The sequence below is a fragment of the Trachemys scripta genome, chromosome 1 (assembly GCF_013100865.1).
Source record: "Trachemys scripta elegans isolate TJP31775 chromosome 1, CAS_Tse_1.0, whole genome shotgun sequence".
NCBI classification, from domain to species: Eukaryota; Metazoa; Chordata; order Testudines; family Emydidae; genus Trachemys; species Trachemys scripta.
Window position 1 is genome coordinate 11151878 of NC_048298.1, and position 27182 is coordinate 11179059.

General features: G+C 39.8%; 1 protein-coding gene across 1 annotated transcript in view; it reads left to right on the plus strand.

The window, feature by feature from the left end:
* Positions 1 to 26888, plus strand: part of TAF3 (TATA-box binding protein associated factor 3) — a 144346-nt gene extending 117458 nt beyond the window's left edge. Inside the window, exons 4-7 of the mRNA XM_034764586.1 lie at positions 5222 to 5304; positions 18790 to 19045; positions 24023 to 24129; positions 24903 to 26888. Of these exons, the coding sequence (XP_034620477.1) occupies positions 5222 to 5304; positions 18790 to 19045; positions 24023 to 24129; positions 24903 to 25017 (561 nt within the window). The 3' untranslated portion in view covers positions 25018 to 26888. The remainder of the gene's footprint in view (positions 1 to 5221; positions 5305 to 18789; positions 19046 to 24022; positions 24130 to 24902) is intronic.
* The last annotated feature ends 294 nt before the right edge of the window (positions 26889 to 27182 follow it).

The window sequence follows — 27182 nt, forward strand, 5'->3', positions numbered from 1 at the left end:
AAATATTTCTAAATAAGCCTCAGGTTCCTTCCTACTAACCATCCCAATTGTACAGTATGGCCACAAGTTTCTCTCTTAGCAAGACACCAAACTTGTTTTCCCCATTGATCAAGCACAGTAATATTTTTTTTCAAAACATAGTCATTGTGGCCTAAATGTTCAAAAGTGGCCTCATTTTGAGTGTTTTATTTTAGTCACTAGAGCCTGATTTTCACAGGGATGAGCACCCACAGCTCCTATTGACTTAGGAAAGTCTATAGAATCATAGAAATGCAGGGCACTACTCCATTAAAGCCACTTTCTACCCACCCCAGTTTTGCTAATTGATGTAGATCAGGTTGCAGCCTAATCTTGATTTTTTTATATATATATATATATATATATATATATATATACACACACACACCCACACACAATTTTGCTCTTCTCCTTGTCTACACTGACTAGCTTTAAATGTGCCCAGCTTTGCAGCAAGTACATGGTCAGCATAAATGCCTGATCTTGGGAGTCCACCCCCTGCCATTGCAAGAGATTATAGTCTGTTGTCTTCTTTCTAGGTTTTGAGCAATAAATCTTGCAAAAGTTGGCAAACGTAGCTTCTCAGTTTAGAGTCCAGACATTCTGGAGAATTAACTTCCCTCATAGAATCATCGGACTGGAAGACACCTAGAGAGGTCATCTAGTCCAGTCCCCTGCGTCATGGAGGACTTGATGATGGTCACGGTTTTGTTCTACCTGTCCATATTGATTTATCTGACTTTCAGGCCACTGCAACATACACAGAATACATTTCATGGATTCTTTAGGGTAGGTCTATACTTACCTCCGGGTCCGGCGGTAAGCAGTCGATCTTCTGGGATCGATTTATCACGTCTTGTCTAGATGCAATAAATCAATCCCGGAAGTGCTCGCTGTCGACGCCGGTACTACTGCTTGGCGAGAGGAGTACAGGGCATCGACGGGTGAGCCTGCCTGCCGCGTCTGGACCTGCGGTAAGTTCGAACTAAGGTACTTCGACTTCAGCTACGTTATTCACGTAGCTGAAGTTGCGTATCTTAGTTCGAAGTGGGGGGTTAGTGTGGACCAGGCCTTAGTCTGTGTGCATTGACACCTCTTCCTCTGTAAATCTGGGACATTTTGGCCCTATTGCCCCAAAGATTTTAACAAAGAGTAAAATGCAGACAAAAAAGATGTTAACCATTCTTCACACATTACATGGCCTAATAAATACATAACTATTTTTTATGTTTTCTGCTTATTTCTGTTCTTAATTTACTTTAGAGCAATAGAATGTATACACAAAGGAGTCTGAACTATTAAAGATTTGTTATAGTCTCAAATATATATTTTAATGAAAGGAGTTCAATGGTAATAAAAACTTGGTCAGATTAAATTGACAAAGCTGCCCATTACCTTGGCAAAAAGTCCCTGTCAAAAGATAAACTTTAAAGCTAGAATGCATGAAAGACTCCCTAGATAGAATTAAAATTTAAACTGATTCTTGATAGATAAGCTTTTTTTAAATCCACCTCTTTGCTGCAAGTCAGGATTTTAAAAATAAATTTCCCCTTTAAATCTCTTGAGCGATTTTCATTTTTTGCAAGGCCGCACTGCTGGTGTCCTGGAAAAATGGAGAGTTAGAGCTTTATCAGTTGGTGCCCTGAGGTATGTGGCAAAGAAGCTAAATCCTTGAAGATTAGCAAAAAAAATGCAGCACATGGCAATAAGGGGCTTATATGACTACTAGTATTAGTTCAGGTGAAAGAAGTATTGCTTATACATAAAACTGGACAAATCCACTGACAATGTATTTTTAGTTAGCTACAAAGGAGTCTTATATTGCTGGACTTTACCTCTTTGGTGATTTGGGAAGCTTAGTAATCCACTGTAAATACTCTTCTGCTGGCCCCAATTCCCAGTATTACTCCAGAATGCTGCTCTTTCATTTTAACCCCTAAAAGCACATGTTTCCTTAATTTAGCTTTTAGATCACACAATGGCTTACTTAACCAGCAGTTGTGCTGTAAGTGCAAATGATCAAGTTACTGCCTGGACACTTAACATTCCATGACGCGTCAATTTCAGAGAAATAAGAATGACCTGAAAGATGAGTGGTGTTCGGAGGAAGTCTCTCCACATTATAAACTTGATTATTTTTTTAAAATGTCAAATGTGTTAGATAATGTAATAAAGGAGTTAGGGAATGTTTGTGTGCTTAGAAAAATAGTGTTAGCACTAGACAATATGTGGCAGTGAGTAACATTTCTAATTTAGAGTACTATGTTTTGTTATAACCAGGATTTGTTAAGTAAGTGATTTCATACCTTAGTATTGATTTTTTTTTTTTTTAAATATATTTTGTTAATGTATTTCCTGCAACTGTCTGCCAAAATGGTTGGCAGATAAATGCAGGGCAGTCCACAATATATTGTATATAGGACACACAAAAAATCACAGCATGAAGCCTTGGCATGCTTAATGAATTAAGGCATTCAGTCACAAGTCCGAAGAGGAAGAGGGGGAATGACGATGATTATTCAGGACAAGATTGTGACTATATGATCTGCCCCTGGAGTAACCCAGGAGGGAGATTGTGATTTAGTTTCCCCACTGCTCCAGGGGGGAGCAACCTGCATTGTGTATAGATCCTGCACACTGACAGAGCTATGTGGTATGGAGGTGGAGCTCTGTGGAGCCTGCTTCCCCTCCCCCACAGCTACCTGTGATGTTGGTAGCTGGCACAAAGGAGTAAGGGGGCTCTGTATGCCCCATCGTGCTGTCACACAATCCAGGCCATGATTTGGCCCTTATTTATTTGTTACAGTAGCACCCAAAGACCCCAACCAAGATTTGAACCCTCTTGTGCTGGGTGCTGTGCACACAGAGAGACAGTTCCTGCCCCAAACAGGCTACAGTCTAAGTCAAGACAGACAAATGATAGGCATGGAGAAGTGAAATGATTTATGCAAGGTCACATAGCAGATCTGTGGCTGAGCCAGGAACAGTACCCAAGTCTCCCAAGTCCAGTCCAGTTCCCTGTTCACTGGACCAAATTGTATTTAACGGAGACAGATAGAAAGCAATTAAGAGAGACACAAGGGGAAGAGAGAGAGAGCAAGGCCATTCCACACAGCAGGAACTGCAGAGAAGAAAATGCCTTGTACCAACTTGTGAGGAATGGCAGAAAGGAGACTTGTGGTATATAACCAAAGGAGTGGAGAGAAGTCTGAGGTAAAAGCATAAAATCATAGGGTTAGAAGGGACCGCAAGGGTCATCTAGTCTGAAGCTAGTTCATGGAGAGCTCTTTGGTACAGCTTGGTTATCTGTGTAAAAAAAATGAAATATAGAGTCAGAAATTAGTTGGGGTTGGTTTTGGTTTTGGTGGAAGTTGCAGCTTTTTATATACAGTCCAACTTTCTCAGTCATGTATCTCTGCATCTCTATATATGGGAATATATAATTATTACACCTAATTGCCCTTCCAAGTCCTCCTACTCTGGCCTTTGCCTTTTTCCATCCTGCCCTCCTATCATGTTGACAGTTAGTCCCCTCTTTCCTCCTTAAAACACCTCCTTTAAAACATGCTTCTTCCCTCCCGAATTGTCGCTTTTTCTTTCAATCAGTCCAGCTGATTGTGCAGTGAATTGTTGTGTGAACTGTTTTTTCTCATTTGGATTCCAAGGCCCCGAACCAACACAGTGCTTAAGCTTGTTCTAAAGTGCTTTGTTGAACAGTACTGGATTTAAGCATGCATTTAAAGTGAGAACTCTTCAAGAAAAAAATCACAAGAATATTTTATTGTGGGAAGTGTTGGGCAGCCTAAATGTAGTGGTTACTATAGCTCCCCCTCTAAAAATGAGTTGAAAAGCTGATCCTCTCGGGCGCTGAGCACCATAAACTGCTATTGTTTTGGAATTTAGGGTGCACAACAGACACTAGTCCAGGGGTAGGCAACCTATGGTACGCGTGCCGAAGGCAGCATGCGAGCTGATTTTCAGTGGCACTCACGCTGCCCGGTTCCTGGCCACTGGTCCGGGGGGCTCTGCATTTTGATTTAATTTTAAATTAAGCTTATTTAAACAATTTAAAAGCCTTATTTAATTTACATACAACAATAATTTAGTTACATATTATAGACTTATAGAAAGACACCTTCTAAAAATGCTAAAATGTATGACAGGCACGCGAAACCTTCAATCAGAGTGAATAAATGAAGACTCGGCACACCACTTCTGAAAGGTTGCCAACCCCTGCACTAGGCCTTAGTAACTCAGCCCCATTCTTCACAATATTGCAGAACATCCTGACTGTGGTCCCAAGGCTGCAAACACTTATGCATGTGCTTAATTTTGCACATGTCAGTAATCCCGTTGAAACCATATAATTAAGTGTTTGCAGGTAAGGGGCTTAGGTTTTTTCCCTTTTCTGTGTTCAAAGTTTTGATTCTGCAAGTATGTTTCCTTGCTGTATTTGGGAAATATTTTCTTTAATCTAAACTATGTGAAGTGTGCCCAGATACCAAGATGGATTTGTAATAATTGGGTGTGAAGATGCTTCTCTTGAGGGCCTATTGAGTACAATGAGAATATCTGTACAATGTTAGGGTCTGACCCACTGTTCACATGTGTCATATCGTATCAGTCTCAGGGCTTGTCTATAGTGCATCACAATGTGGACTATGGTATGAATTGCAGTGCGCATCAAAGTGTTACATTAACTGTCTCACCTGGACACTGCTGGTGCAAACTGAAAGATAACTGGTTCACATTCATATAGTATAGTTTGAAAGCATTAATGCAAACAAAGTACCTTTCAGTTCACACCAGCAACATCCAGTTAGATTGCAACACTTTGGTGTGCTCTGCAATTCACACCCCTGTAGTCCATACTGCAGCACAATGCAGACATAACCTCATTGTGTGGAGACCAGCTTAATCTTTTCATAACTCTACAAGAATATTAAAGCAGTAATTAACATACTGCACATACATTTACAAACACAATGAACTTCCAAGTTGACTTTTCAGCCCATAACTGATTTGTGATGAGATATTGCAGGGCTCTCCCAACAGTGTCCTTACATGCTTTGGCATGTAGTATGGGGAAGAGTGATAATTCCTTTTGTCAATTTAACTCAGCTCCAGTGTAATTAGTAAAGAAGTGTTAAATCTCTGTTTAGAGAAGCAGTGTATTTATTGTTAAATGTATTCCCTTGAACAGATCAAAGTGGAACCTGTTGTTCCAGCTCCATCACCAGTTATTCCCAGGCTGACGCTGAGAGTGGGTGCTGGCCAAGACAAGATGTAAGTACAAAGAAATCGAGTGGAAAGGGGTGCATGCTTATCAGAGATTCATTGCTTATCACTTCTAATAAATCCTGTTTTCATAAAGGAAACTTTAAAAATGATTGGCTGATAAAGGTGTGCATCTGTGAAACCTTCTCCCCATATTACAAAGTATAAATCAAAATACTTGCCATTAAAGAAATCTCACCCAATTTATTTCTTAACCTCGGAACGAAACACCTCAGCATTTGCAAGGAGAACCCTCTGAATTTCTCCATTATCTGTCCTGCTGCATTCCCCGCTAATGTTCTTCTAGGAACATAGTCTTAAATCACTGGTCAATTTAGGGTAATGACCAATCTTCAACAGTAGCCAATGAAAATCTTCATAATCCATACCGTACTCCAGGGAGAAGTTTCAAAGCCCCAGGCAGTTAGCAGCTTTGTGCATTGAAACATGATGGTTGACATCCCTTTATACATTTTTATCTTAGCTAGTATAAACTGTTGGTAGTGGTTATTCATGTAGGTGCCTAATCCTTTTTAAATCCTGGTTTTGTTCATTAGCTCACTAATTATTATTACTTGTACAGTACTACAAAAGGACCCAATAGTCCTTTTGTGCTGGGTGTTGTACAAACATAAATAAATAAGACAATCCTTGCCCCAAAAAGCATATGATCTAAATAAGGACAAGCTGCAACAGGTGGGTGTAGAGCACAAGCGGGGAAAGAGTGTGTGGAGGGGAGGAACAAGTGGCATCAAGTTCCATAGGTTGGTTTTGCATTGTGTGAAAGTATTTCCTTTAATCAGTTTTCAAAATGTGTTGCCTTTTAGTTACACAGGTTTCTTACATTAAGATATGGTAAATATTAACGCCCAACAGATCTTCTCCCTACCACTCATTATTTTATGTACCTCTGACATGTTGCTGCTTCTTTGTATCACAGCCAAACTAAATAGTCTAATCTTTTTTTCATCTCTCTTGATGTATGAGCTAAGTTGTATTATTATCAATTATTATTATTACTATTGTATGCCAGTCTTTCCATGCCTCTTGTCGTTTGCTTTGTCCTTTACTTGACCTTTTCTGACACATCTGATTTGAGATGGGGTAGCTAGTGCTGAACACAGTATTCAATGTGTCATCTTACCTGCAATCCATTTACAAAATGGCCTTGTGATGGAGTGGTCTATCTCTGAGATGACTGCTGACTCAATGGGGTGGGGGAAAGGAACTAAAAAGCTTTGCCATAGTTTGAAAGAATCAATGCATCCTGGAAGCTTGGGTTAGGCAGAGGCCTTCGGTCCGGATGCCTTGTTTAGGTAGGGGCCTACCCAACTTGAAAGATTTGCTCCTGAAAGATTCATTCTAACTTGGGAGCCAGGGCCGGCTCTAGGATTTTTGCCGCCCAAAGCAAAAACCATTTTGGCCGCCCCCGGTTCTTTAATTACCCCACCCCGGCCCTGCCTCAACTCCACCCCTTCCCCAAATCCCCAGCCCTACCTCCTCCCCCCAGGCTCTAAAGCCTAGGAGGGAGGGAGGGGGAGCAGCGGCGCGTGAAACAACTGTTTCGCGCGCCGCGACCGCTCGGGATCTCCCCATCCCTCCCAGGTTTGAGAGCCTCCCAGGTTTGAGAGCCTGGGAGGGAGGGGGAGACCCCAAGCCGTCGCGGCGCGCGGAACAGCTGATTCGCGCGCCGCTGCCGCTGCTCCCCCTCCCTTCCAGGCTCTCAAGCCTGGGAGGGAGGGCGAGTAGCGGCACGCGAATCAGCTGTTTCGCGCGCCGTGGCAGCAGCAACGGAGGTGAGCTAGGGCGGCTGGGGCACATTTTTAGGGGCGGCATTCTGGCGCCGGCCATGCCGCCCCTAAAAATGTGCCGCCCCAAGCACCAGCTTGTTTTGCTGGTGCCTAGAGCCGGCCCTGTTGGGAGCTTACCTGTTGCAATCTTGAAAGACTGAGTTAAGCCTGACAGTGTTTCCCCCTCAACCAGAAAAGCCTAGACAAAAGCCTGTTCCTACACTGGAAGGGGCGGGGGTTACGGGAGCTGAGAGCTATATTGTTGTGAAGTTGCTGTGGGAATTTTTTTGAATTAAGTAATTTCAGTTCCTTTGGGACCTAAAAAGTTGTAAGTAGTATATTTTCCCCTTTACTTTTAATGCTCCTGAATCTTTTCTGCCTTTTTGCCCTTCATAATGTTAGAGTCTGACCCAAAGTTCACATGTGTCATATCATTTTATGACAGGCGTTATGTTTTCAAAATTATTCTCTTTCCCCTTAAGTATGACTTGACTGAGGACAGTTGGACACAATGTCCCTTTAAAGCAGGGGTCGGCAACCTTTCAGAAGTGGTGTGCCGAGTCTTCATTTAGTCACTCTAATTTAAGGTTTCGCGTGCCCGTCATACATTTTAACGTTTTTAGAAGGTCTCTTTCTATAAGTCTATAATATATAACTGAACTATTGTTGTATGTAAAGTAAATAAGGTTTTTAAAATGCTTAAGAAGCTTCATTTAAAATTAAATTAAAATGCAGGGCCCCCCAGAGCAGAGGCCAGGACCCGGGCAGTGTGAGTGCCGCCAAAAATCAGCTTGCGTGCCGCCTTCGGCACGCGTGCCATAGGTTGCCTACCCTTGCTTTAAAGTCTACCAATGCACTTTCCTTATAGATACAAGGAGGAGGATTTTAGAAGTTAGCTCATTCTCTCTACCTATTCAGTCCTTAGTCTCTGCTGAGATTGACAGTCAAGGTGCAAATCAGACAGTGAATTTTAATTATTTATATTTCTGTGAATGCTAATGTTGGCTGGTCCTAGATATAAAAGTGATCTCTGCATTTCATGTTTGCCCTACATAAGCATATGTTCTCAATCCCAAGAATACGGGTCTTCACAGTATCCTAAATAAGTATGGGGTATAATGTCAAGGTAGTAGAAATTAAAATGTAGCCATTACTGAAGGATAAATAGAACAGTAGGAAAGACTGCTACACATTAGGTTTTTGCAAGTGTTTTAACTGCACAATAAAACAAGTGGAAAGTAGATTATAATCAAAACATTTCCATCTTAGTAGTAAACAATTACAGCAATACTTGCATGGATGCCACATTAAAAGAAATTTAGTGGATTCCATTCTAATGCAATTAGAGCTAATTTTGTTCTTTAAATGAATAAAAGGTCAGCTAGTAAATCTAGTTTATCTTGAGTACAGACTTCAATAAATTGTTTTATTTAATTTGCTGTAAAAGATCTTATCCTTAATGGGCCTAGGTCTTATTAGTTTGCTTGGGTTTTAAAATATTTATGACCCCCTTTTTAGTGAAGATTTGAATGATAAGTTGGAAAGTTGTTGTTGTTGTTTTCCTGCAGTGTTATCAAGGCACAAGATCGCTAATTGAGTCAGTGTAGGAAGGCATTTAAGATTCGTCATGTAGAGAAAGCTGGTGTGGACCCTTCCTGAATTTAAATCTCCTGTAATTAGCTGTTTTGTTGAATCATCATGTGGTGGCTTGTTTGTCCGTTGTCCAGTTATTTTTTTCCCAAACAAAATCATATTTCACACCTATGGTGTCTAAGAATGCTAATCTACTGATAATGCATTGGCATGGCATTTATTATGCAACTGACATGAACTTCAAATTAACTATGTGCTGTAATTCCTGATATTTGTGATAAATTCATTTTATATTTACAGCCAAATAAAAAACAAAAATACCAACATGTAGCTTCAGTACGGGGCTTCAACAATGTACAAGTGATTTTTTTCAGGGCTTCTGTGGCTTAGAAGCAAGGCATATATTTTTGTGAAATCAAGTCTTTAATCTGTATCTTAAAATGTCAGGCTTCTTCCTCCAGGCTTTAGAGTATTGTATTTTAGCTCTACTTTCAGTAGGGGACCTTGTTGCTAGTAGTGAGTGGAAGATAGCTGTTTTAGCACTGATTTAACTTGTAATTTGATGTGCCCAGTCTAATTAAATTGCCATTTATCTTGAAATTTTTGAAGTGGGTAGATGTGACTTTTTTTAGAATATAAATGTGTATGTATATCATCTAAGGGTATTATTTATTGAACTAAAATCTTAAAAGAATTGATGAATGGAAAGAAGAAATTTTAGCTCCTGGTATTTCGTTGACTCACTGAAGCTTCATCCCAAATACCGTGAGAGAGACGTTCAGGGACCTAGCTAAAATGTGTTGGTGGACTCATTCCACTGCTTAGCATAGTGGATAAATGTCCATATCACCAAAACCACTACCATAATTGGCACTGATTGACACCCCTGGTAGGAAATCTCAATAGAGGCTAAGGACTGAATGGCAGTAGAGACTGAATTATCCACTCACCACTAGATGTAATCTCTCTACTGAGCAGTGGTGACCTAGAAGCACACTGGTGGAACAAAGAGAGAGAGCCTGTATTGCTATTTTTGAGTCTGTTACTGTTCAGGTTCCACGACTGTCAGTCCAACACCGTCCACGAGAAGCTCACATAACACACTCACGTTTATGTAAACTGGCACAAATGGCGTCTGCCTGAAAAGGCATAGGAAAGAGAGAGCATGGATGGAAAAACATTCTGGTGGGGAACTACAAGGATCAACAAGTGGAAACCTACCGTGGCTATCTGCAGCACATCTAGATTATCGCAGAAATTCATTTTTAAGCAAAGATAGAGGGTTTTTTTCCCTACCAATCTGTATACCTATTCACTTATCAGTTATTTTAAATACATATGTAATAGCGTATTAACACCCCACTAGAATACCTCTGTGTTATAGATTTATGTAGCTTTTGTATTTTCATATGGCTTCATCTTTTGTCATGCAGCATACAGACGAGTACCAAAATTACCATAGGTCAAGATTTCCAAAAATGGGGTGCATACAGTTAGGCTCCTAAGGGTTGGCCTGACTTACAAAACAGCTGAGCTCACAGGAACTCCCGGTGAAGTCAAAATCTCTAGGAAAAGTTGCACAAAAAGTAACAGAATTGAGAGAAATCAGAGAACCAAAAGAGAAACATAGAAATAAGGCTACAGATTTTTTCCCCTCCTGCGTGCATTGGAAGTTCTTGAGAATAGGGACTGTCTCAGGGTTGGTGTAATGCCTTGCTCATTGGGGCCCTTATCTCAGTTGAGACTTCTAGTTGTTACTGTAATATAAACATTTTTTTTTTAAATGTGAGGTGCTCAAACACTACAGCAATGGGAGTTGTAAAAGCACCTATAGAGAGAGAGAGAGAGAGAGAAAATAGGAGTTTGCCACAGACTTCAGTGAGACTACAATTTGCCCCATACAATTTTGTACAATCCTTACAATTTTTACATGGTATCTTCTTTAATGGAAATGTGTAGGCTTTTTAAGGATGGTTGTTCTCCTTTTAATGATAAATAAGTAAGCCATTGTGAAGGAACTTTTGAACTTTGTGTGCCATTTAGTGGCAAGTTATTCAGACGTTGATAATTTAGATTACTGGCTTCATAGTGTTTGCCCACAATAGCTGAATAATGGGGATCATTAAACTCCCTGTGTAGGTATATCCAAATTGTGTTTGCCTTTAACCTTGGCTCTCAATGTGGCTGGGGAGGAAAGGATTGGCTCTTTATTGACTTGTCAAGCCATAGGTTTGCATTACAGGCCAAGCAGCTCATGACCCGTTCCATTTATTTCACTGTTTTGTGGTGGGGAAACAGGTAAAGGAATCCTGCTGGAAGCCCCTCCTTCTGCACGTTTTTATGAATGAGTCCAGTGTTTGTAGCAGTTAAGGCACCGTGACCAAATCCTCCAAAAGATGTAATGCAAGCAGCATGGGGCTATTGTGGGACACAGCTGTGGGCGGTGTTGGTTACCCTGTGAGACGTTGCTTATTCAACAGAAAGCTCTGGAGGAGAACTTACTGTGGAATTAAATAGGAGGGAAAAAGTGATACTTCAGGGAGAAAAATGTAGAAGGGTAAACCACTGTTTGGAAAATCAAACAATAGAGGCCTGGCAGTGAATGTCTATGTTTATTACAGTACTAATGGGTATCCCAATTATTTTACAATGTAGCACTTAGCAGTGAAAGGCTAAATGTTAACAGTGTGATACTAGGATTAACACTTTGTGTTGCTCCATCAACTTGTTCTACAAAACCAAAAAAACCATATACTGGTTAAATCAACTCCTGATATAATTAATGGACCACCTAAGAGAGCGGAGGGAGAGAAGTGAAAAATGATCTAATTTCCAGCCAAGTAATAAGGGTAATGTAGGATTTAGGAACTCCAGTGAACTTTATAGTTTTCCTAAGGGTATGTCTACACTATGAAGACTATACTGGCATAGCTGTGTCACCGTAGCTGTGCAATCATATCCCCATAGCCTACACTGACAAGAAGGTATTCCATCAGTTTAGGAACACCAATTCCCCAAATGACAGTAGCTACATCGACAAACATTTTTCACACCCCTTCTAACTTTTAAGAGTAGGCCAAACCTACCTCTTTATATGTTTTCTTCCCTGGAATCGCTACATTTAAATTATAATAAAGAGCTGGAGGACTTCTCCAGTGAGCTAATGCCTTTTTAAATACAGAATGGGTGTGCTCTTTATTGAAGACATTGTCTAGGGTGTGGTTCATATACTCAAAGGAACATTTGGCAAAGGGATAATATATTTGGCCCCAGTCCTGCATGCAACCCCCCATCCGTGGATCCTGGCATCCATACAGAGTCCTGTTGATTTTGTTCTGGTTCCACAAGGATCTACCTAATTGTAGGATTGGGTCCTTTGTGTGCAAGTATCTATGCTTCTGAAGGTAATCAGACCCCATTGCCAGAATGGGTGAAACATTGCTTTTTCCAGTGTGCTTTTAAAGCTGACCTAGAATTGTTTTCCCTTGAGCATAAGAGTTAGTTCAAACCTCAAGCTTAGCCCTAGCCTCTCCTTTAATTACAGAAGCCACCCCACCAATTAATCACCATGGTTTTAGGTAGTTGGAAGGTTCATGCAAAATTATTTTCATTTTGCACTTGGATCGTGCTCAATGATGACTCCAAATGTGACTCTATAAAAAGGTTTGAGTCATTAAAAAACAAACCACTTACTGCCTATGAGATTTTTTTTGATTTTGCTGTTTGTTGCACAAGAGCATATTGTATACCTCAATTAAAAAGGGGGAAAAAACTTCAGGCAGATTTAGACACATATCGGCTTCAGCAGGGTTGCATGTGGAAATGGGTGTAGGCAATCTCCCTTTATGGCAAAACAGAAACTAATCAAATGGACCCAACAGAATTGCAGGTAAGTGCTTCTTCGTTACACACACACACAAAAAAGCTTTGCTTTGCCACAAAATTGGTGCGAAAGAAAAGAACTTTGATATCTCCGTTTTTCCCTTAAATATAACTCTTTTTTTGTTACCAAAGTCTCACTTGTTTCAAAATGAAATTAAAACAAAAATAAGTAGCTTGCCTAGAGCCAAAGATTTGAGGTATTATTATTATTTAGTGCCTAGGAGCCCAGACATGGTCCAAGGCCATTGTGTTAGGCACTGTACAAACACAGAACAAAAAGGTGATCCCTGCCCCAAAAAGCTTGCAGTCTAAGTAAAGTTGTTAGGCAAGTGGTTCATCTGGTAGCTCAGTGTATCATCGGGCGAAAGATCAGGGTTTCGGACAGACCACATCACTCAGTTTTTGCATAGGTAGGAGCCAGTGACAAGGTGGAAATAATAGTCATTATTCAAGAGGAGGCCTTTCTGCACCCTGCTCTACACTCCAGACTTTATGTCGGTATAACTATGTCGCTCAGGCATGCATGGGGTGACCAAATGTCCCAATTTTATAGGGACAGTCCCAATTTTTGGGTCTTTTTCTTATAGACTCCTATTGCCTCCCACCCCCTGTCCTGATTTTTCACATTTGCTGTCTGGTCACCCTAGGCGTGCAGAAAATCCATACCCTTGAGCGATGCAGTTATATCGACTTAAGCCCCAGTGTAGACAGCGCTGAGGTGACGGGAGAGCTTCTCTTGCTGACATAGCTACCGCCTCTCGGGAAGATGGACTATCTAGGCCAACAGGAGAAGCTCTCCCGTTGACATAAGTAGCATCTTCACTAAGCGCTACAGCAGCGCAGCTGCACTGTAAAGGTAGGCAAGCCCTGTGCTGCAGTAGGATCACTTTCTGATAGCTGTAGGTACTTAAAGCCCTATTTTGATTCCCATTATAGATGGTGGAGCAGAACTGTTCCCTTCCACAGACTTGTAAGACGTTCCTGAGCATAGTATCTGGGCATATTTGCTAAAACAAGGGAAAGCAATAGGGATTGGAGTCAGCTGACTTGGGCTCCCAGGGCTTGGGCTGTGGAGCTGTTTAGTTGCAGTGTAGACGCCCCAGCTTGCGGGGTCCCAGAACCTGCACTCCAGCACAAACTCAAACGACTGCACCGCAATTGAACAGCCTTGTGGTCTGAGCCCCACGAGCCCAAGTCAGCTGATACAGGCCAGCCGCGAGTGTTTAATTGCAGTGTAGACATACACGGAGAGAATAGACAAATGGAAACATTTGCTTGTTTGAAAACACTTTTATTCTACGGTTTTTTGTGTCCAAGCTCTCAAAATATATTTAGATGTGCATTTCTCTAGGAAGGGACTTTGTTAGATGTATCAATATATAGGATACTGTACCGATACAGTTAAAAGTGGCCCTACTTTCCCTTATAGGCAAGACCTTATGTTCCTACGTCACATTTGAAAATGGGAATTAAGTTCCTAAGTCATTTAGGATTTTTGAAAATATTACCCATAGTTTAGACAGGGTTTTTGAGGGGAATGCATGTTTGGAACCATACCCTCTATAAAAAACAAAGATCATCAGACTGTGATTTCTGACTAGACTATTATATCTCTTACTACAATGACATTTTTTGTGATCGGAACTTGGAGCAATCTGTGGTTCAAATCATACTTTTAAAAGCCATTTCCTTTTGGTTTGCCCTGTGTTTATACTAATCAGTCAATGAGGCTTTCATCTGTAAGGAACAGATTGAAATCCAATCAATTACTTCTAGAGATAGGAAATTATTTCACACCTTTGAGTCTTACTCTGTTCCAGATGCAGCATGTTACAGCTTGTGACAGTTAGAGCCAATTATAACCTGACCAACCTGCCTTGGCATTAAAAAGCCTGGTAGAACTTGCTCTGTGTTTGCAAGATCAACACTTTGCTTCTGTGAACATGTCTGGTTTGGGAAGTTTAGTTTTGTGATCTGAATGTAGTGATCAGTCCAAAGCAATGATCAAAGTGGGGATTGACCAAATCTACCTTTATAAAAGGATTCCACTGCCTATTTTAAGTACATTATAGTATTAGTTATAAATACGTGTATTCCATTCCATTATAAATACATAATGACATTTTGTAAGAAATATATTTCCTGCTGGCATAAAAAAGAGTTGAAAGGATATTTAAACTTGGGTAAAACCAGCTGTACTACAAAGTCTCTACAATAATTCTGCTTTCTATGGGGAAGGGAGTGATGATAGTTTTTACTTTATATTTATGTGGTTGATGTAGACTCCCATTACCACATCTAGTCGAAGGGTTTTCTCACACTTCTTAATTCTGGTGCAGCCATTTGCATAAGACCTTTAACAATTGATTGTTATCTTTTAATATAGAAAATAATTGTGATGACATTGCCAGGAGAGCAGCCCACAGAGAAACATAACTCTGATCTCAAGGCTCTAGACATTTTTTGTTCACTTGGCTGATGTTAGTTTTTGTCTGAGTCCCGCTAAGAATCATTTAAATTTAAATAATTTAATCCTGTCCCAGTTTCTGGGAGTAAGTGAAACTAAGGATACATTTTAGTTTATTAAGCCCTACTTTATTTGGAATTATGTGGTAAACACATTAAAGTGAAATATTATCTTCTTCCAAATTATGATGCCTAATGTGTGATCTAGTGTCTAAGAGCACAGAACTGACTACCAGGAGGACTGGCTTTGATTCTGGTCTGTGCCGCTAATTTGCTGTGTGACCCTAGCAAACTTCTTCCTCACCTGTAAAATGGGGCTGATAATTCTTGCCCTCATTTATAAAGTGTTTTGAGATCTTTGTGTTCATGGTTCTATATAAGTCTGAAGTAATATTATTTATTAGGTCCTGAGGCTGCCATTTTACCCTGGGTTCTCCCTACGTATTGCCAATTATGCAGCCCTGTCTTCATATAGGAGGCCAACCCTCTCTGAAAAGACCTTATGATCTCTTCAAGTGGCATTAGCCTAAACAATTCATTTCTCTTCTGCCTCTGAACTTCATTAGCCCAAGGGAGTGGTAAGCCCGACTGTGCTCCAGAATGCAGCTCTCCTGTGTCATACCTGGGCACTTGTGCCATGACAAATAGGGCAGTCTTGTACTATGTACATGTTCTAATGACACACTTCAAATAAAGCAGTAAATTGATGAATATTTGGCACTCATCAGTGAATATTTTAAGTTGTGTTGGTTTGTTCCTCACATACCCATGTACTGAGTTTCTGCAGTATTATTTTTACTTAGTTTTATTATAGTAGTTCTTACAGCCCCATTCAGGGTCATGGCCTGGCTTTGTGTACACTAGGGAAATACATTATTTGGAAACAGGTGAGCTAACACAATTTTAAGTAAGGCTGACCATGACCAGCTAATGCATTTATTAAAAGTGGCTAAACTTTGTCTCTGTTAGGTGCAAAGCTGTATTTAAAATCATGTGAGCTCACCCATTTTCAAATGCAACCTATTTACTTCTCTGGACAAGGCCAAAGTCAGAACTTTCTCCAGGGGTGGTATGAGACTGTGGAATGAACTTCCCCAAGACCTAAGAACCATCACAACAACCTCATCACTTTCCACTCCAAGCGTGAGGTGCATTTCTTTGACCTTGCCTTCTCTAATATAAACACATAGCAACAGATATATTTATTATAATAATAAAAACCTTACCAAAATAAGACGCTCCACTGCAGGTGCTTCTCCCTTATGGGAGAGATGAGAGAACAAACAACACAGGACAGATTGCAGTCACACTGCTAATGCACCACTTGAAGAGTCTTAGATACTATGGTGATGAGCCTCATATAAAAACCTATATAGAACAGATTAGAGCAAAGGGGGTGCCCTGAAGAGCTTTTAATATGACTAAAAAAAGAGCTACAAAAGGAAGGATAAAGATGTTCCACTGGACTATCCAAAGAACTTTTGCTGTGCCAAATAATTTATCTTCTGCGTTGATTCACCCTCTGTCTTTCTTCTCATTTTTATTATTGTCAAGTTGTTTACCTCAGAAATGCAGTCATGAGGCTGAAGCTGTAAACAATAGTACTGATGCTGGAGGAATTAATCCCACGTCATTACCCCGTTGCTAGTTTTCTAATGTTTCTCCTCTTTGGTTGTCCTTTATTTATTGCCTCTCACGTTTAGGCCTTGGCAGGCAGAAATGATAATATAGTTGGTATGGTAATTAATTATATCAAAACTAGTTTTGTGAGCTATGTATATTTTTACTGTGATTCTTATCAGGATGATTGCAAGAATTTAGTATTGCAAATAGGCTATCTCAGTAGAAGAACAATGCATCTTTTTATTTTAATACCTCAGCATAGCATTAAATATTTTACACTTTCATATCTTTTGTACAATTTAACTTAGATGATGCGCTGAATGCAGACATGGCCCCAGTCCTAGCCACATTGCATTTTGACTACCGCAGGAGAATAGCAGCAGTGTACTCTTAGGGCATTCTTGTCAACAGGAATCAGTTGTGACATTAAAGAATGCTTTATCCCCTTTTAATGAAAATGTTTAAGTGTGGGAAGCTAAGTATTTTTTAACAACGTATTTCCTAGAAAGAGAGATTTGCATTGTCGCTGCTTTTTGTCTCTGTTTGTGCCGGTGATCAGGTGATGATCTCCCATCATTTCCTATCGCTATTACTGTGGAAATTAGTGCGGGAGTCACTCCCCTGATGAGTTTGAGGCTGTACCCAGCTCTGACTTGTCTGCATTTTTGTTGAAATTGTAGGCCCGTTGACGTCAATGGCAAAACTCCCCTTGACTTCAATAGGGCCAGGATTTCACCCTTTGTCTCTTGTCTCTAGCCACTGCCCTGCTCTGATTCTACTTCCCTTTACGTGACCCTCTTGTATTCACTCACAAGCATCTCCTTTCCGTTTTCCCTTGCTTCCCCCTATTCCTGAAATGCTCACCTTGATCCTATATGCCATGTGACCTTCTTTATTCAAAACCTACTTCTTTGCACAGTCTCTCCAGCAGTGGCCCACATTCCCATACTAACCTTGCAAAGTAAAAATTAATTAAAGAAATGTTCTAAGATGTGCCCTTGTGAAAACAGGCAGTCTTGTAACCTTTTTTGCGTGAACCACCCCTCCCTTTCATGATACCATCTTTCTGTTTCAACGTTACTTTGTTTCTAACGTAGGTTGTAAGATTCTTACACCAGCAACCTTGTCTTTAGTCTTTCTGTAAAGTGTCATGCACTCCTAGAGCATTATAATCAAGTTTTACTCTATAATAATCAGATTATCTAGTCCAGGGGTCGGCAACCTTTCAGAAGTGGTGTGCCGAGTCTTCATTTATTCACTCTAATTTAAGGTTTCGCGTGCCAGTAATACATTTTAACATTTTTAGAAGGTCTCTTTCTATAAGTCTATAATATATAACTAAACTATTGTTGTATTTAAAGTAAATAAGGCTTTTAAAATGTTTAAGAAGCTTCATTTAAAATTAAATTAAAATGCAGAGCCTCCCCCACACAGGTGGCCAGGACCCGGGCAGTGTGAGTGCCACTGAAAATCAGCTCGCGTGCCGCCTTCGGCACTCGTGCCATAGGTTGCCTACCCCTGATCTAGTCCATCCCCCCTGCCTCTGCAAGATTGTTGCCTACTGTATATTTATTAGAACCACATCCTGTCTACTACTTCAACTACTAAAGAAGGTAGCAGTAAATGCTAGCCGCTAAGAATATTGTGTGGGTCTCATTTATTTATCTTGACTAAAACCAGCACTCATTCTATAAACATTTGAAAAAAGAAGTACCAAATTTTCAAATATTTGTAAAACCTCTAATGTAGACTCCTAGAGAGTGGTATTGTCCCTCAGCTTGAAGATTAAAATCAGTGCTGCCCACAGCTGATTAACTTCCCTTTCTAATGTTTCCCCCTAACTGAGAATCTCAATTTCTGTAGCGAGCTTAGTTTCTGTAAAGCCACAGAGAGTATTTCTATACAGTGAGCTATAGAGCAGTTGTGGCTGTGTCCTGCACTGATGTTCAGTTTGTAATGGTTGTCTATTTCAACCTGTTTGATAGGCAGCGATGTGCAATGAAAATTGTCCTAATGCTGTGCTGAAGCAACCTTTTTGAAAGGCAAAGTGAATTGTCTATTTTGTATTTTCTTATATTTAGCCAATAACATTTTACTGTTTTACATCAACTCGTCTGTGTCTGTCTTTTTTGTCTGGCAGAGTCATCAGCAAAGTGGTGTCAGCCCCAGAGGCTAAACCATCTACTCCTGTGAATCGGCCCAAAACACCACCACCCGTGCCATCCCCACTACCAGCTCCTGTCCACGTGACCCCTCCTCCTGCTCCAGCTCCTCCTCCTCCACAAGCTACCATCTCGCCTGCTCTAATTCCACCACCTTCTCCTGCGGTCTCTGCAGCAGGAGGCTCCAAAGCGCCGGTCAGAAGTGTGGTGACGGAGACTGTCAGTACCTACGTGGTATGTGATATACTTCAATGTGTGTCTTAGTGCTTTTGAGATCAATCTTTTGAGAATTCTTCTTCATGACGACTTTTCATTTTCAAAGTAAAGGTGCTGTGCTAATACAGTGTTATGTATTAGTCACATGTATACAACCCCTTCTCTTTATGCACCTATTTTCAGGGGTTGATAACTTATTCAAAAAATTGTTTGTACAGAAATTTCTTGTGCTTATTCTCAGCCAAATTTGTCTCTCTTCTGGAACGTCTACTATAGTTCCATTTGGATATTTTCTAGTTGTCTGAGCATGAATATTTTTCTCGTTGAGATCTTTCAGATTCTTTTTTAATGCTTGCCATAGATCTAGCCTTCAGTGAGGAAAAGAACCCCTCACATAGCAGACGTTAGAATTAGCACGTAGCAGTAATTTTCAATTTGTGCAGTACACTATTATTTACTAATTTTTTTTATCGGTGTACCAAGGTTGCAGATACTTGTGCAACTCTGAAGCTCTGCACACTTCTTGCATATAGCTTGTAGCCAATCCACCATGTGCTGTGAGCTTGCTATATCTCAGGTGGGGTTAAAACCTGGATATTCCTTAGAGTGTTCCCATTACAATCAGGAAAATTTGAATAATTGGCAACTGCTTAAGAACATTTTACTAGATGCTCAAAAGCCACTATCAAGAAAGAATGTTAAAAAAACTAACCTGGCTTAGGGGGTAGTGAAATCAGATATTAAAAATATATATATAACAAATGGAAGAAATGAGAAGTTGATAGTAATGACTATAAATCAGAAGCTAGGAATTGTAGAAAATTTATAAGGGAAGCAAAAGGACTCAAGGAAAAAACTATGGCCAGCATTGTTAAAGACATTAAGGAGATGCCCAAGTATACTAGGAACAAAAGAAATCCTAACAACAGTAATAGTCCATTAATAGATGGAAATGGCAGAATTGTAAATAATAATGCAGAAATGTTCAATAAATATTTCTGTTTGGGAAAAGCCAGATAGTGTAGTCATATCAGATGATCAAATACTTTCCATTCCAACAGTAACTAAGGAGGATGTTAAACAGAGCTACTAAAGTTAAATATTTTGAAATCAGCAGGTCCAGATAACTTGTATTCAAGAATTTTAAAGAGCTGGCCAAGGAGCTCTCTAGACTGTTAATATTGATTTTCATTAAGTCTTGGAACATGAGGAAATTCCAGAAGACTGTAAGAAAGCTAATGTTGCATCAATATTAAACGGGATAACCCGGGATGTTATGGGCCTGTCAGCCTGACATTGATCATAAGCAAAATAATGGAACAGCTGATACGTGACTCAGTTTAATAAAGAAGTAAAAGAGGATAATATGATTAATGCCAGTCAACATACGCTTGTGGGAAATAGATCTTGTCAAACTAATTTGATATCTTTTTTGATGAGATTACAGACTTGGTTGAAAAAGGTAATAGTTCTGATGTAACATACATAGACTTCTGCACGGCTTTTGACTTGGTACTGCATGACATTTTGATTAAGAAACTAAAACAGTGCAAAATGACACACATTAAATGGATAGGTCTCAAAATGTAATTGTAAACAGAGAATCATTAAGTGGGCATGTTTCTAGTGGGATCCCGCAGGAATCAGTTCTTGGCTATACACTATTGCAGCGGTTTTCAACCTGTGGGTCGCAACCCAGGAATGTAAGGCACTGGGTCGCGGTGGCTCTGGTCAGCACCGCCAGCCTGGCCATTAAAAGTCCCATCGGTGGTGCTGCCCAAGGCAGGCTAGTCCCTACCTGTTCTGACACCGCACTGTGCCCCGGAAGCGGCCAGCAGCAGGTCCGGCTCCTAGGTGGGGGGCCCACGGGGCTCCGTGCACTGCTCCCGCCCTAAGCAGCTGCTCCACACTCGACCAATGGGAGCTGGGGGGGGGGGGGCAGTGCCTGCGGGCGACAGCCACGCAGAGCCGCTTGCGTGCCTCCGCCTAGGAGACAGACCTGTTGCTGGCCGCTTCCGGGGCTCAGCGCAGTCCGCGGTGCCAGTCAAGCCTGACTTAGCACCCCCACTGCGCCACTGACCGGGAGCCGCCCGCGGTAACCCCGCACCCCAATCCCTGCCCCAGCCCTGAGCCCCCCCAAATCCAGAGCCCATTCCTGCATCCCAAACCCCTCATCCCCACCCCAGAGCCTGCACCCCCAGCCCAAAGCCCTGACCCCCTCCCGCACTCCTATCCCAGCCCTGAGCCCCCTCAAATCCGGAGCCGCCTCCTTACTCCAAACCCCTCATCCCTGGCCCCACCCCAGAGCCTGCACCCCTAGCCCTGAGTACCCTCCCACATCCTGAACCCCTCATTCCTGGCCCCACACCACAGCCCTCTGCCCCAGCCCTGAGACCCTTCCATACCCCAAACCCCTCATCCCCAGCTCCACTGGGTCGCAGGCATCAACAATTTTCTTCAACTGTGTCACCAGAAAAAAAAGTTTGAAAACCACTGCACTACTGATCACTTTTATCAATGACCGGGAAGAAAACACAAATCATTACTAATAAAAGTTGCAGATGAGACAGATTGGGGGAGTTGTAAATAATGAAGAGGACAGGTTACTGATACTGCGTGATCTAGATCACATGGTAAGCTGGACACAAGCAAGCAATACATGTTTTAATACAACCAAATGTAAAGTCATATATCTAGGAACAAAGAATGTTGGTCGCACTTACATGATGGAGGACTCTATTCTGGGAAGTGCTGACTCTGAAGTCATGGTGAATCATCAGATGAACATAAGTACCCAGTGCAATGCTGTGACTAAAAGAGCTAAAGTGATCCTTGGATGTATAAATGGGAATATCAAGTAGGAGTAGGGAGATTATATTACCTCTGTATTAGGCTACTGGAATATTGTGTCCAGTTCTGGTGTCCACAGGTCAAGAAAGATGTTGATAATTGGAAAGGGTTCAGAGAAGAGCCACGAGAATGATTGAAGGATTAGACAACATACTTTATAGTGCAAGACTCAAGGGGATTAATCTTTTTAATTTAACAAAGAGGAGATTGATCACAATGTAGAAGTACCTACATGGATATAATAGAGGGCTCTTCAATGTAGCAGACAAAAATATAACAAGATCCAGTGGATAGAGGTTGACAGTAGACACATTCAGACTAGAAATAAGGTACAAATTATTAACAGTGAGAGTATTTAACCATTGGAATAACTTATCAAAGGTTGTGGTGATTTCTCCATCACTGGCCATTTTTAAATCAAGATTGGGTGTTTTCCTAAAAGGTGTGTCCTAGTTCAACCAGAAATTAATTCAGAGAAATCTTATGGCCTGTATTATACAGGAGGTCAAACTAGGTGATCGCAGTGGTGATTCATATAAGAAAACAGTGAACTTCCCAGATTAAACACCTACAAAGAATTAGTGCCTATCTTGGAAGGGCAGTGCTACTTTTGCTAGGCATTTTATTGCCAAGACTGGTCAGCCAGGTTATAATTGGTTGTAATCTGCATTCCCGTAGGCTGTAGCATGGTTTGTTTGCAGCCGAGTGATGGTGTGTGATTCTTTCTTAGCTTTGATTCCTTCAGAGAAAATATTTTGTGTGACCCTAACATCCAAAAGTCCCAACAGTCAGTTTACATGAGGAGCAAACATTTTTGCACCAACACGAAATGACTTTGCAGAGTAAGATTTGATACATAGAACTGAATGATCATTACAATCCAAGATCATTCAAACCAAACTCCAGCTCACTGTCAGTGTAGAATAGCGCCCTGCATCATATTTTCCTGTGCTTTCTGCCATCTAGTTTTGAATGACAAAAAACTACAGGGCTTTCCTAGAAGCTAAGAGATGTCAGTCATGAATTATAAACTGAATGCAGCCCTTGTTCATTTTCACTGATTTCCTTGGATGGTGATTTGAGATTTACAGACCAAAATGTGCTTAGTTTTTCTTTTTAATACCCTTTGTTGTTTTTAACCTACTTACTTTTAATGTCATCCTTATAAACCTCTTGCAGGTAACAAGAAAAGTTATTCTCTGTACTATACAGGATATATGACCATGTGTTCTAGCAAATATTGAAAGGAAAATACATGAAGTCCTGTTCTAAATACTCTTAAATCACAGAAGGGATTAAATCAGTGTAGATCCTCTGACAGTTGCATATGAACTTATTATTATTAAATTGCATTTTATTAAATTGGTTTTGTGAATGTTTAGATTTTACCAAACAATACAAAAGACCTATTTAATGAAACAATCTTGAAATTTAAAAATTGTAATGTGGTTTAAACTGGAAATAATACCCCCAAAAAATCCATCAGAAGGCATTGAATGAGATGAATTTAGTAAACAATTGCTTAATATTGTAAATGATCTGCCTTTCTCATTGCATTTACCCTTTAGTAAATTGTACTGTGATATCAATGTCATAAAAGGAATGGAAAGTTACTCAGTAACAACTTTTTTATATCCTTGATCTTATCAGCTAGTTGAGTTTGGCTAATAAGTAATAAGGCAATATATGCACGTTGCACTGTATTTATTACATACGTGTAAGACTATTATCTTATGCAAGGGGCTACCATGGTTCCATCCATAAGCAGTGTAAAATTAAAAAAGAAATCAGTCTTCAGATCACTGGGAGGGTATCAACAGCTAAGAATCTGTACTGTTAAGCCATGATGATTGCTATAAGTGAATGACTATTCTCTTGGGTCAAGTGGTTTAACTGGCTTTACTGGTTTACAAAGCACTGTAAAACTGTGTTTGTTTTTACCATCTGAATCCAGTATAGCAAAATCAATTAGAATGGTATTGCCAAGCACTTGTGGGTAGAGTATTCTTAGATATACTTTCCAGGAGTAGAGTGAACATTAGATAGCTTTGACTGATAAACAGGAAATGTCACTTTAAGAAAATCAGTTATGTTTGCTGACTTGACATTAAAAAGAATCAACTTTTTTCTCCCTTTTTATACCAGATCCGAGATGAATGGGGTAACCAGATCTGGATCTGTCCTGGCTGCAACAAAGCTGACGATGGCAGTCCAATGATAGGCTGTGATGACTGTGATGATTGGTATCACTGGTAAGTTGTTGTAACCTCTTCTTTTGTGCCATTCTTTCACACCTTGCTGCTGTCCTAGAAACCACCTGGTTATTCACAAAAAGCTAGAATTGTATTTGGCAGTTCCTTTTCATTTCAACTAGTAATTTGGAAGATTTTACTTTTATCTTTGTTACTTTGGAAGTTTGCAAAAGTAAATTTTAAGTTGTAAGGGTGCCCACATTTCTTTTTTATTTGTTTCCATTAGAACTCATAGGAAAATGTTCTGCTAAAACCAGTACTAATAGTTTTGAAACTGTTATAATATCAGATACAGGTACGTACTCTAAGAACAACAGGACAGTAAACACCATGAACATAGCTATAAAGTTTCAAGTTATGGGCTTATTATATGAAAAAAGCACATTTTGAAACACATTCTCTTTTAAAAAAAAAAAAAAAGTGAATCACTTTATAGGTATTTTTGTGAGACAGCTAAACAAAATCAAAAGGCTTTTCCACAAATGATTTAAACGATGATGTGGCATCTTTTAAAATCTGGCCTATTACACCCAAAAGCAGTAGACGTCTCTTATTATCTTACCAAAAAAAAAAAAAGTTTCTTATCTAAGTGGCATTCTAAGAAATTCATTGCTTCAAAACAAGAAGGTTTACATTTCCAAGCTATGGGATTTGGGGCTAAAAAATTTAGTCAGATTCTGTTTCCTATCTGAAAAGTTCATCCAGTATGGATAAGAAAGAAAAGTAACATGTTGATTTATTGAGACCTTGTGGGTTTTTTGTCAAATTTATAGGCTTTGTGTTGGAATTACGGCTGCACCCCCAGAAGAAATGCAATGGTTCTGTTCTAAGTGTGCCAGCAAAAAGAAAGATAAAAAACATAAGAAGCGGAAGCACAGAGCACACTGAAGTCTTCGCGGTGAATTTAAGTCATACAGTCGCTTCAGCACTTCTGCCCTGACTCCTTGGTAGACGGATTTATTGTGCTTCTGCCTCATCATCCGTCATCAGGATTTATGGATTGACTCCTGAATGAATCAGGAACAAAAATACACTGTCCGTTCTGGACTGTTGTTTTTTCCAAACTGTGCGTGAGCCCCAGTGGTTTAGATTTTAGTATGTTCTGTCACTGGCTTTCACTTACTGAAGGAAACTCTCACAGAGTGATACCGAGGGTTAAATAGTTAACGATACAGCTCCCACTCTTGCAGATCAGCAGCAGCAATGACAAATGTTGTAAATAAAGATATCTCCTCTGTCCTTTTTGATTTGTTTTTATTGAGCCTTTGCATTAAGGTGTTAAAAGAGAGGAGAAATATGTAAATTGCAGTAACTGTAATCTAAGGAGACCTACTGGAATGATTTCTGTAGTCAGAATACAGTTTTCAAAGCTCTATCCCTGCATAGCCAGATAATCATAACATGAAGATAAAAAAAGTGGCTGGTAAATATTTTTGTGATAAGAATATATGAAGCTTTTTTCCTTGATTTTTAGTACTAACATAAAATAAACATGTTCAAGCTTTTGTGAAATATCTTCTATTTTTTAAAAGAAAGTTTCTATTGTGTCAGTTGTTTTTTTTCTTCCATGTGAATTGTTTTCGGTAGACCTGTAATATATTTTATACTTTTTGTTTTTAGTCATTGTCAGTGTACCTTTTCATTGCTTGTATATTTCATCAGCGTGTAAAAACACTTCTCATTAAAAGATGTTCTCTCGTGTAAATACCTGATATTTATAAAATTCTTTTTTTTTTTTTTTAAGGTTTATGGGTTTGGGGTTTTTTGAGTGTCTAATCCTAGCAGGTATGAAAATTCTGTATGATTTATGGCCATTACTGTGGCTTTAAAGGATTGTGATAGACCCACCCCAAAAGGAGCTTTCCAGGCGGCCCACTAATGAAACCAACCAACCAACCTTCTGCTTAAGGCCCTGATTCAGGAAGGTACTTACGGACATGCGTAACTCTAAGAGGGGAATAATCCCAGTGCATGGAATTGGGACTGTTCTTATGCATAGTGAGACAGGTACTGAAGTGTCTTTCTGAATCGGGACCTTACGCAATGGGATCTAGCAGTTTTAACGGTAGCAATTGAGTTTTAATTTGTAGCTGGAGCTGATCCTTTTATTTGCAAGTGTTTCTGTGTTTGTCAAAATGATTGCGCTCGCATTTAGAAAAAGGAAGTGTCGTTCGTATTCCAGAAAGACTAGAAAGCATACTATGCCATTTTGTGTTTGTTGTGATGTTTTCTTTTAGTGTATCTTTTAATCAGTATTACCTTGCAAAGACAAATAAAGTATGCTATGGAACTGTATGTTTTATTCTCCATTTTAAACAAAGGAATAATTCTCTAGAATGCCACAAAACGGTGACAGTATGAGATATTTTAGTACAGTGTGTCTGAGAGTAAATCAAGTATATAGCATTACATTTTAAATTATAAATTACTCTGAAACCTGTCATTTTAAATATCATGCCTTATGTTTCAAAAGCTATAGGGTAAATCCAGCCATCGTCATTTAATTTTCGGGTGCTTCTACTCTGGACTGTACAGTGATAAGCATCTTGAGTTTTAGAATGCAAACATTTAACCTGTTGCACAGATATTACAAATTACTTTTTTAAAATGCCATCTCAATTGATATTAATGAGAATGAATTAGTCATGTTTTTTAAAACATCTTGTCTAGGTAAAGAAATTAGGTTTTCCTGATATGACTGTTAAATTGCAAATCAGTGGAGATATGGATGAAATTGGTTTATTAAAAGTGCACTGTTACCTTCTGTGTTCCATGCCACCTCATTTATATTCTATTCCTAATTACCAGTCAACACATTAGCCAAGACTGTTCTTGGTTTTAATTTCTAACTTTGGATCATTCGATGTTTTAAAACTTATTCTTGTTTTTCCTGTATCATAGACACACACAAAATATACTGTCTTTGGTCCTCTTTGCTTTGGTTGCACAATAAAGAACTTAGCTTTTGATAACTTGTTTATCAATTTCCCCCTGTGTTCGGTGAATCAGAACTTCCCACATTTAAATGATTAAATTATGCAACTGAGATACAA